The following is a 12,506-nucleotide window of genomic DNA, read 5'->3' on the forward strand; positions in this document are numbered from 1 at the left end:
CCAGGCCAACCACACCCATTTTCGGGTCTGAGTGCCTGGTGCCAAAATGGAGTGGCCACAGCAGCCCATTGAGCACTACTGGGTTTCAGTCTGGCCAATCCTTCAGTGAAAGAGGCAAAAGGCACTTAGAGGAATCTCCTAACTGTAACATAAAAGCATTTTTAACCCACCGTAAATGTAACCTTTAAGAATCAAGGAGACCATTGAGCCACTCCCTTTGTTTCAGGCAATGTGGAATAGGGGACAAAATTTTCCTCAAACGGATAGCTGCCACCTTTTCATCTAAATCCAAGATGTAAGCAGGGCTATGCCGGCTGCATTCTTGAGTACAGCAACTCCATCTGACAAATGAGGTTTGCTGGGCCCTTCTCATCGCGGTGAGTCTGTTTGATTCACTCCACATTGGCAGTAGCAGGTTGGTTGGCTCAGGTGTTCAGTTTTGACAAGAGCCGAGTCGTTTGCTGTTTTTTAGAAGGGGGAGCAGGCAGGGGGGGAGACACTATATCTCTATCTTTCAAGGGTGCTCACACATCTACCAAAAGAGTCTAGAATGTAGGCAGTCATTGCTTCCTTAGTAAGATATATAGAAATGCAAGACATCTATGAAGAATTGTCTCCCAACAAGGTAAAAACTGTAGAAAAATGCAAAAAAAAAAAAAAATTAGTTTGCTGTTTGTGCTGGAAGCACTCAGACTTGTGAGATACTCCAGTCCATGATTTATAAACAAACCAATATCAAAGTAGACTTCACTTACTCTATGGATATAATCCTTCTAAGAAAAAAAGATTCTTACAAGTGTTTAAAGAGGTTTTACAGATTTTTAAAGGTTCACCAATACCAGCGCTGACCATCCTGATTCACTTCACAAATGTACAACATATTAGATACAATACTTAGGCAGACCATCGAAGCCCAACCCAAGTACCATTTCACTTCCAATTTTAATTTTCTCCTCAGCCATTTTTAAAATTTGACTAACTTCACACATAAGCCCAGCTAATCTCCACTGCTGGATGTTAGACAAAATAGAGTTCTTCTGATAAGCCCTCAGGAGAGAGATGGGAAGGCTTGATTAAAGGAGAGATTTTAAAGTCATAGAGGTCAAAGCAGATTCCTTTTTGGGTGATTCAATTTGGCATCACTGTGATACAATTATCTTAGTAAGAACATTCAAATGCTATAACAAAAATATACTAAGAACATCCTAATATCCCAAGAAATAGGGCTAGCAGTTACATAAAGTGAAGTGGGCTTATCTTAACATTCATCTCTTAAGCCTATTTTGTTCTGTGACCCAGGCTTCTTAGGAGACTGCCATGAGAATTTAGCCTCCATCTCCCTAAAAGCCTGTCTACAATGGCTTATGAAGGAAGGGATAAGAGCCAAATTCCAGGTTGGCCTTGGTTATGCCTAAATGTCAACTTGCTTATCCCACCTAGTGAAACATATGAACATCCTGAGGCAGACCTCTATTGAGGGAAAAGGGTCAGGTTCCCTAGTGAGCTTTGCTAGGAATGTGCTGTCTCTATGATTCTATGGCTAGACAGAGTCACAGATATGTTTATCATTCCATTACAATTCTTTACACTCTAGACCTTATGCTCTCAAACCACTCTTTTACAGACGCTCTCAAGGTTTTAGTAAAGTACAAACATCATCAGTCTAGTATTATTGTGTCCATGTGTATGTTCTGGATTAAAGCACTTTTTTTTTGGTTTGGACTACAAACCACATTACTTGATAAATATCTGAGAAAAATGGGAGTGAGTGAGTTGGAAATAAAAGTAGATTTTGCTTATTCTATGAGTACAATTCTTCTAAGAAAAAAAGATCCTTACAAGTGTTTAGTTTTCTAAATAACTTTATAATGGAGAAAAACCATGCTCTTGTAAGTTGTCAAAGTTCTTATTCTCGTATAATTTACTCCCTTTGGTCAAACAGAAATATCAACAATAAGATAATCAATGTTCTTAGCCACAATTACCTCCCATTTCTATCCCTATGCTCCATATTAATTAATTAATTTATGCCCTGCTTTATCTACAATGGATTTTTCCCCCCTATTAGAACTATTAACATCAGCTTAGTTCCACAGTGCTTTTACAAGGGAGATTAGAATGCGGTAGAAAGATCATTTTCCCCCAAACATGTCACCTTCACTCTTTAAAACATAAACATTATGCCTTATTACATATCTCCTGAGATTAGCAATACCTGATAATACTTCCAGCATGGGTTATTTCTTTTTATCCAAAATGACTAAGGCCTTTGATTCAAGAGTCAGATTTGCTTATATAACCACCTTAACATCTAATTTCCTGATGTTAAAAAAAAGTCATCCCTGATTGTAAGAGTATAATAAAACATATTACCTAAACAGTTGTTTCTGTCCCAAACTTTTAAAGCACATCTTTCACTCGATAATGTAAACACCTTCACTGTAATTCGTCCATTAACTCATACTCTACCTTCCTTTCCCTACCAAACTTGAAATTTCTTTAGTTGTAATCATCATTCTCCTTAAATGTATAGGCAATATCAAATTTTAAGTGAAATTTCACCATAAGGAAATAGTTGTAACACTGACTTACCTTCCAGAGTTTAAACAGTTTGAAAATACTTTATTGCTCAATCTCTGTATTTAAAGAATTAGTCATAAGGACGTTAGCGGTGAACAGGCCTAAACCCGGGCTACCCTGGGCAGGAAGCGGCTAGAAATTTATAGGAGATTTGAAACTTTTATTTTTAATCTGCTGGTCACTTTGTCTAAATACCCCAAAGACCACCTACTCCACTATTCCCTCCCAGCTATCACAGAAGAAAAGAAAAAAAAAAAAAAAAAATCCACCAGAATGGATGGGAAGGAGGTTACTTATGATGAAACACCACCAAGGTAAACCATCTGGCTTTTATAGATGTTTTAATATATGCCAGAAGCGAAATTATAGAGTCTGTCATATTATGAACATTAACTAGGCCAGCCCACAGACCACCTAAGGTTCACTCACAGATTATACTGTAAATACATACCTCAGGACTGCCTAACATACAGGCATTATGCTAGGTGATATTCTTGCTAGTAAAGTGCATGAGGAATATACATAAAACTCAAGCAATCCTGGAAATGATCTTCTCCAACTTATGCAGGAAGTAGTAAGATCCTGATGCCAGAAAATAAAGTTGTTCTTTCTAGAATAAGAGGATGTGTGACCTCTAAAATCGAAATTGGTTGAGAGTGATTAGTTTCTTTTTCACTTTTGGGTACCGACCTTAAAACAAGTGAAAACAATCTCACAACGATGAAGAATTAAAGAGGAGAAGGCCTCCACTAGAGGTAATACGAAATCATTTGAATTTTTTTTTTTAATGTAGGGTCATTTTTCTAGAACAAGTGATTAAAATTAACATTGCAACTTTTCCAGATCTAATTTGGACTAATTTTTGTGAAAACCAAAAAACGAGGCAAGGCTAAAATTTCATATTCCAAATTTAGTCAGCTACAAACTTTCAAACTCACTCCCCATACAACCTCAAAAAATTTTAAATAAGACGGTTTACAACAGAAATACTGAAAATAAATCATTCTTGAATACTTTTAGATGTTCCCCAGTGTACCACAAATCACATCCAAAAACCCAAACAAAATAATCACTGAACTGTTTGAGATCTGCTGAAATTCAGAGCTGCAGAACAAGAAAAAGAGGGAGAATGTAGCAGACGGCCTGCTCCCTTTCTGCTTGGGCAGCACCGGTCTTCTGGAGGTCTTAAGCTATGCACATTCAAATTGTGAGTCCATAAAAGCCAGCAGTAACACTAAAATAATAATAACAGCATAAATAAAAATAGGCTCTGGTTAGAGAGAGAGGATTCATTTACTGCCGCCCTGCTGAGGTACTTTGGCCACTGAAAACAGGAAAGCTATTAGCATCCTGAATTAATGGGTATAGTGGTTTCCAAACAAGATATTTTCATGATGGACACAATGTGGACTCAGCAAAGTTTCTACTTCAAGAAAAATATAGCTTCTATTTCAAAGAGCTCTGATTAGACTTAATACCATTAGGGAACCATCAAGGATTTGTGTTGTTGTTACTGCTTTAACTATCAGTTACTTTCTAAACCAAAAATTGTGGGTAGTTAACTTGACCGACAGTCAAGGTTTAGGAATGCAGAAGCAAATCCAAGGTACAGACGAACTTCAAATGTGAACAGGCCTCAAGGAGTTTGGAATCTTTTTAGGTTGTCAGGTCCTAGCCTTTCTCATTATCACCATGATCATTGTTACTACTTATTTGTCTGCGATTTATAAATAGAAGTTCATTTCCATCATCACACCCCCTCTGTATACTACATGATTTTAGAAATCCTCAGTAAGCTTTATTAGTGACAATGACAATGTATAACAATTACAATCAAAAACAAAATAAGTCTACCTAATGATAAGTTCTCAACCACTATCAATTGCCTATAACATATCCAGCAGATTATGTTTAAAAACTCAATACGATTAGTTCCCTTTATAAATTAATTACCAAAAATATAACTGTTTAATTTCCATAATACTTGAAAGTACAAATATAAATTAAAGTTCAAAAGACACATACAAAATAGTCTGTAAAACAAAGCTAGCGTTAAAAGAATTGTACTTTGTAGAATTTATTTTATTATATAAAGCTATTTAAAACAGTACATTTTCTGTATTATACATGAAAATTCACATCCAGATGTCTTTTCTATCAAATCCTTATTCTTTCCCCTTTGTCAAAAATCTTAAATTTTCATTCCTGGCTAGACTTTTCTTCCTTGGCAATTCTTTTTGTTACCCCACTGAAATATTTCTCACGGAAGGAATTATGACCTTGGTACAGCAGAAAGTGATCGCTCAGCAGATGTGAATACTGGTCCCGGTTCTGGTTGGTTGGAAAATACAAAAAATAAAAATGTTTGAGTTACTTCTTTTGTTAGCCTGCAAGCAAAGCAGTTACTTTAAGCAAAATCTCACTCTCTGGTACACAGTTGTTTTTCCTTTATCACATGTGAATTGGAAATATACCACCATCTTATATCTGGGTCATGCCTGTGTATCCAAAGTACTTTCACCTACTTCACCTCACCCGGTCCACCCAACGGTCCTCTGCACAAAGAGGACACATACTCTTACTGGGTGAGAGGGAAAGCAGGGAGAACCATCTCCCCCAGCTTTAGTCTGGACAGCCATCAGCATCTTCCGATTCCTCACTCAGCACAAAGAGAAGCCTTCTTTGACTATAAGAATTATTGAGCGAAGAAGCTTCTATTCCAACAAATTACTATATCTGCATGATACCTTACAGGTCAGTAAAACTGTCTGGGGATACGTCCACGTTTGGTTAATGACGTCAACCACTCCTGGCAACTTTAACCTCAGTAGATGAGATACAGGCTAAACAAGTGGTCTTCACACTCTGAGACTTCAAAGACAGGTGAGGACTAATGGTCAGACAGATCTTTAGGAAACTAGAAATACCAAACTGGGATAGACTGTCATGTTTCAGATTCGAAAACTGAGGGATAAGAAGACTGACAGAAAACACTGAAACATCAGCTTCTTGGTCAATTTCACTAGTCGCCTCAAAATGTGAAAAAAATCGAATCAGAAATAAAACCTCATATCCCATCCCCTTCTGCAAGTTCATATTCTACTGCACAAGGATTAATGTGATTTGGAGAACAGGCATGGAGATACAATTAGAAAATATGAAGCCTAATTTATTACTCTGGTTTCAGTATAAAACAATATCTACAAATATATCTGGAATATCACAATCCTCAAAATATTCTTGTACTTTTCCTCATTCCTGTATGAGATGAATATCTTCATTCTTTCCCTCATATCTAATATTAATAATAGCCCAGGTTTAGCCAAAATAAAGTTATTTTGGCTGATTCATTTATTCGAAACTATTTTGCCCCAGAATGCTTTTTTAAAAATCACACACAAAAGAAACAAATTATTAAACATGCCAAGATTTCCTGATTCATTTTATTAAAAAAAAAAAAGTGGCTACTTAAATTCTATGGCACTAAGAATACTATACTTCCAAATTCTTGCAAGCACATGAAAACATGATGGTGATTACTAACTTCAGGCTATATAAACGTCAAAAGATTAAAAATAAATTTTATCTATCTACAGGTAAAAAAATTAAAGAATACCAAATGAAAGATAGTGTTTATGTGGTATTTATTATGGGCCAAAAAGACAACCCACTCCAGTATTCTTGCCTGGGAAATCCCATGGACAGAGGAGCCTGGTGGGCTACAGACCAAGGAGCAGCAAAGAGTCAGACACATATACACACACACACCATCCTCAGTGCTTCGTAGAAGTGGAATTGTTAGTTGCTTAGTCGCGTCCAACTCTTTGCGACCACATGGACTATAGCCCCCCCAAGCTCCTCTGTCCACTGGATTCTCCAGGCAAGAATACTGGAGTGGGTTACCATGCCCTCCTCCAGGGTATCTTCCCAACCCAGAGATGGAACCTGGGTGCCTTGCATTGCAGGCAGATTCTTTACCATTTGAGCCACCAGGGAAGCTCAAATGCTTCATAAGCACTATCTAATATAAACTCATCAGCTCTAAGAGATAAGCACACTACTATCACATCTAGAGATGAATTATTTAAGAGTACAGGCCCAAGATAATACAGCTAGTAAGTGACACAGCTAGGATTTGAACACAGGTCTATCAGACCCAGGGATTACACTCTTTAAATGTAACATGATGAGGCTTTTTTTTTTTTTTTTGGTCCCCCAAAGAGCTAACTCTTTCCTCAACTCGAGAAGCAGAAGTATATCTGGGAACAAAGCATGTGATGAACAAAGGCCTCCCAGAAAGGAAGAGAACTGGATCAGAAATGCTATTAACTTAGTTCTAGTAACTAAAAGAATTACTTCAATGACACAAAATCTTCCTACTAGGAGATGTAAGGAGCCACAGATGCCCTAACCCTAGGAGGACAGTTGACTTGAAGGGAGGACTCAAGGTCCACATCTCAGAACCAGACATGGGAGAGCAGCAGCAGTACAGAACAATGGTCCAGCATTCAGCCTCTGCACATGCCAACTCTAATCAAACGTCTGACCGAGGAGTCATAAGAAAGGACGGGACACGCCTTCATCTATTCCTCCAGGTATTCTGCATTCTGTCAATATATCAAATAAGATCATTAGGAAACTTGTCTACTTGCTGAACTGCATGAGTTTAATCCTGGCAGAAATACCTTTGCTGCTACTGCTGCTAAGTGGCTTCAGTCGTGTCCGACTCTGTGTGACCCCATAGAGGGCAGCCCACCAGGCTCCCCTGTCCCTGGGATTCTCCAGGCAAGAACACTGGAGTGGGTTGCCATTTCCTTCTCCAATGCATGAAAGTGAAAAGTGAAGTGAAGTCGCTCAGTCGTGTCCGACTCTTCACGACCCCATGGACTGCAGCCCACCAGGCTCCCCCATCCATGGGATTTTCCAGGCAAGAGTACTAGAGTGGGGTGCCATTGTCTTCTCCAGAAATACCTTTACTTAGTTATAAATAGAGCTATATCCAGAAGTGACATCTCTCCTGCTATTACGTCTCACAGCTCTTTGTGTCATTCTCCACCCAGTCATCAAAATCAGAAAGTGATTTTGGGTCAAAGTGCTCTCTCTTTCTTTCTCACTTTAAATCAGTCCTGTAATATTAGGTCGGAGAAGGCAATGGCACCCCACTCCAGTACTCTTGCCTGGAAAATCCCATGGGCGGAGGAGCCTGGTAGGCTGCAGTTCATGGGGTCGCTAGGAGTGGGACACGACTGAACGACTTCACTTTCACTTTTCACTTTCATGCACTGGAGAAGGAACTGGCAACCCACTCCAGTGTTCTTGCCTGGAGAATCCCAGGGACGGGGGAGCCTAGTGGGCTGCCGTCTATGGGGTCGCACAGAGTCGGACACGACTGAAGTGACTTAGTGTAGTGTGTGTGTAATCTTAGGTTCTACATCCTAAATATTTCACATCCACCCCTCCTCTTCATTTATAACTCCAGTACTATAGTTAAAGCCTTCCTCATCTCTCCTTGCTTTTTTCCTGAACAGCCAGTTGCTCTGCCTTTGCGGCTCCCTCTCTAGTCTATTTTCTACAGTGGGATCAAATACAACTTACTAAAGTGCAAATCTACTACACCAGCATTCTGGTTGAATCCAAACAAGTCCAAACTCTCCCCAGTGCTGAGGCTTTTCTCTTAACATTTGGGAGTGACATACAATTTCACATCAGTTTGCTGAACGTCCTCTCACTTTCCCCTTCTGAACAAGAGGGATCAGAACACTATCAGGCAGTGAGATCCTTCGGTTCTGCTTTCTGTCCTTTCTTCTCCCTGTGACTCCTCTAAGCCACGCAAATCACCTCTATACCAAAATGCACTGCAGACTAGTTTAGCGAATGTTCCAGGGCTACAGGGGTATGACAGGACAGAAATGTGTGATGCGAGTGTGCTAGCTTAAAAGGTAGAGGTGTGGTAAGACAGCTGAAGACCAGGAAGGGCCAGGAACTGACTGGGGCTCAGTTGGTCCTGCACGTAACCTACCTCAACTGCCAACTATGCAGCTCATGAGGGGAAGCAGGAGAGAGTCAGAGCACAATGGAAGACAGGTGTCCTCAGAAGACAAACTGAGAGCTTAACAAGATAGCTTGCCTTTGATTTCAAGGATATACACAGGACAAACTGATGATAAATAAAGACAAGACTATAAAGACCAGAGGCAGAGACTAGGAATGAACAGCAGAAGCCTGGAAAACTCAAAGTGATGATTATAACCTATACCAATGAATGATTACCAAGAAAACATGTACTAGCTATGGCATTCTTTATCTGACTAGTTTAGACCTCAAGATTTACTCAAAATACAGTAAAAGCAAACTAAGCCTCTTAACAGATCATATGCTCAGTGCTACAGAGACGCAGTGACAGAGAAATACATGCTACTGGAAAAGTGGGGAAAGACTATTATTAGAAATGCAACCTCTTCGGGGGTGGGGGGGGTATGGTGGTGGTGAAGTGAAAGTCACTCAGTCATGTCCAACTCTGCGACCCCATGTAATAATAGTTCATGGAATTGTCCAGGCCAGAATACTGGAGTGGGTAGCCGTTCCCTTCTCCAGGGGATCTTCTCAACCCAGGGATTGAACCCAGGTCTCCCACATTGCAGGCGGATTCTTTACCAGCTGAGCCACCAGGGAAGCCTTGGGTGGAGAGGGGATCCTATTCATCTCCCAGGGAGTAGAGAAGAATTAATGTGAGTCCTATACTGGAACACCTCCTTATGCAATGATTGATTGCCCCCTGATTGCAAAATCAGACATTCATAACAAAAACTCCTGGAGAACCCCAAAGCTCCAAATCCCTTGTTCAGCCAGGGATCTGGCAAGCGCTGTTCTATTACTAACAGCATAAGTCTGCTTCAGGGCAAGCCAGACACTCCAGGACTTTGACTACCATTTTCATCTAAGTGGAAAAGACATGGTTCACAAAATGTTTCACATAATAAGTTCAGTACGTTTATGGTCCACATAGATATATGTAAATATCACACCTATGAACAGTACACTCTGGTCCGTTATGAAAAATACCATTTGCAGCATTCAGAACTTCTGTTACCTTGACGCTGAATAAAATAGCAAAGTCAATGTTTTTTTTCTTATTTCTCTCTTTCAACCTATCTTTAGTTCAGTTTACCAGGGATCACACTTGAGATGATGATATTCAACTCCACATATTTTTCATCACCTTTTGATAACTCTTCTCTATTCACATTCCCTGCCCATCTCAACCAAGAATATCTGCAGGTTTTTTTTTTTTTTCAACTCAGTATCTCAAAGGCCAAGGGTTTACTTAAAAGGGAGAAGAGGATCCTCAAGCAACACGACCCTTGAAGTCCCTCACTAACTCCAGCTTGCCCCGGTGTTTGATTTCTGGTTTCTCTGACACTTCCCAATCTGTCTATCACTATCAGTCATGATATCATCTGTGTATCATAAAACCTGAGTTCTGCCAGTTTTTAGTAAGCAAGATATACTGCATGGAAAATAAACATACACAAACAATTAGGAAATGCCAATAAAAAAAACTATGGCAATGAAAGATTACAGACCACCTTACCTAAATATGACTACTGGTTAAATTTTGGCACATGTCAGTACTTGAGGAAACAGGAATAAAATATTAAGATTGTTGATTATACTGTCTACTGTTTATCATTTTTATAACTAGAAATCAAGAATTTCTGTAGGAAAATTCTGGTTACATAATGGGAATACACAGTTTTCAGATCTATCGCTTAACTTTGTAAGACAAATAGCAATTATGACAAGAAACATATAAATTCTGATTTAAGAAAGCAATTGATATACATTTATAGCTATGTGTTTGACAGAAGTGAATTATTTAATTTTCTGCATCTTTTCACAGCAGATTATTATCTAAATTTTCCACAAACGGAGACTTCAAAAGTTTAAATAATCTGACACAAGTCACATAGCTATCAAGTAATGCCAGAATTGTAGACTAGATCAGGCTTTAAAGCGCATACTTTTTTCTGTCACACATTTTTTTTAACAGACATTACATCAAAACAGTGGTTAAAGAGTTAACTTCCTGCATGGTAGATTAGTGGGTTGTTCAAAATGGAGTGTGACATTTTGAGGCTGTTTTTCACTGAACAGCAACATTATGGTAGTACATATTTCGTCTCTAAACTTTTAGACAGAACCCCTTTAACCACTGTCCCACCCAGCCAATTTCCGGTCCTATCACTACTAATTCTAAACATAAACTTCTGGAGGAATTTTAACACAATTGCCAAGGGAAAAAAAAAAAATCAAAGGAAGCTTTACAATTGGCCATGTACTTTTTAATGTGTACAGTGCCCCCTGCTGGCTGGCGCAGATAAATTCTTACAGTATTTCCTGATGTGGGTAAAGCGCATTTGAAGCCCAGCTGACCACGATGCATCGGACAGTCAGGAGCACTCCACTTCCCTCTCTGTCTGAATCCTTGTTGCTGTAAACATCTAGAGCCACAGAACATCAACAGGACAGCCGTTTTCCTTCAGAGAGCACTGGCATGTATTCACATCATTTCATCCTTAGAAGAATGAGGTGGAAATATACCAATACGTATTTACCTTAGTGATTCTAAAGTGTTTTATCATTGTCATTTATGTCCAATCTAGAACTGCAAATTATTCTCTACAAAAATAAAGAAAAAGTACATAAACCACGCCTTATTCAAGTTAACCTTTATTTTTACAACTAATTCTACATCAAAAGTTGTTTAGTTGCTCAGTTGTGTCCGACTCCTTGGCAACCCCATGGACTTCAGCCTGCCGGGCTCCTCTGTCCATGAGATCTCCCAGGCAAGAATACTGGAGTGGGTTGCCATTTCCTCCTCCAGGGGATCTTCCCTACCCAGAGATCGAACCTGCATCTTCTGCATTGGCAGGCAGATTCTTTACCACTGAACCATCTGGGAAAAAAGTACAGCGTCAAAAAGAAAAAAAGAGACTTTAAAAGGGAAGTACTTTGGCTGCTTATAATTTAATAAATGTTAACTTAAAGGGGAACAAATCCTCAAGAAAAAAAACAAACTATGTTTTATAGTAACATCTGAAGCTGCAACTTTAAATGGAACTAATGACACACTGGATTAATCTGGGAGAATACATATTTGCAAGAGTGTCCTCAAACTGAATGTCATAAAACCGCTCACTTTTAAGAAAATAAAGCTGAGAACTGCACTTACATAAAACTATCCTTCTAACTACTGTCTTCTCCCAGAGATCTACCATTCTTTGTTATTTCTGCCTTAATTAGAAGGAAGGTGTTCTGATTTCCACAGTATACTGATCCACCTGTTTTTTTGTTTGCTTCTCATAACAAATAAGGCCTAGATATCATAGGATTAAACTATTTCTAAATCACTGACTTTTCAGGAGTGACATCAGGGTAATGACAAAATTCAGTGTATTACTCTTCCTTCAAATGGATGATTTAAATACATTTAACTGCTTTTATTCTAGAAGGGCCCCAAACAATCACCGAACAGTTACTATTTATTTCATAAGTATTTACTGAGTAGTGAGCAAAACAGTCAAACTCCATTAATTCAGAGTTACAGACATTAAACAATATACACCCTAACATATACTTACAAACTGTGATGAAATACTAGGAAGAAAAGGGTACCATAAAAATATAAGGAGACACCTAGTTAGATGGGAGAGAAGAAAATGAATAAGAAAGGCTTCCCAAAGGAAGTGACATTTACCTGAGACATAAAGGATGAATCAAATTTACTTGTAAAAAGAGACAGGAAGAAAGCATTCTAGGAACACAATGAGTGAGGAAACACAATGTGAAAAGATTCAGATTAGAAACAGCTAAATACATTCTGGGGAGTGAAAGCGGGCCAGTGTGGCTCAGGCTTGAAGAATGAA

At 38.9% G+C, this 12,506-nt stretch overlaps 1 protein-coding gene across 5 annotated transcripts in view; it reads right to left on the bottom strand.

Moving 5' to 3' along the window:
- Positions 1–3,470: 3,470 nt before the first annotated feature.
- Positions 3,471–12,506, bottom strand: part of TRMT11 (tRNA methyltransferase 11 homolog) — a 63,213-nt gene continuing 54,177 nt past the window's right edge. For 2 of the 5 annotated variants that reach the window (XR_011465322.1, XR_011465324.1), the window contains 2 exons: positions 10,970–11,155; positions 4,777–4,911 (listed from right to left, as the gene is read on the bottom strand). Coding sequence is in view for 2 of the 5 variants with exons in the window: in XM_005911945.3 (XP_005912007.2) it covers positions 4,780–4,911 (132 nt within the window). In the remaining 3 variants the exon portion in view is untranslated. Of the gene's footprint in view, positions 4,912–10,969; positions 11,156–12,506 lie in introns of all 5 variants that reach the window. The other 3 variants (XM_005911945.3, XM_070376288.1, XR_011465323.1) reach the window with 2 other exon arrangements.

The sequence above is a fragment of the Bos mutus genome, chromosome 9 (genome assembly GCF_027580195.1).
Source record: "Bos mutus isolate GX-2022 chromosome 9, NWIPB_WYAK_1.1, whole genome shotgun sequence".
In the NCBI taxonomy this organism is placed as follows: Eukaryota; Metazoa; Chordata; class Mammalia; order Artiodactyla; family Bovidae; genus Bos; species Bos mutus.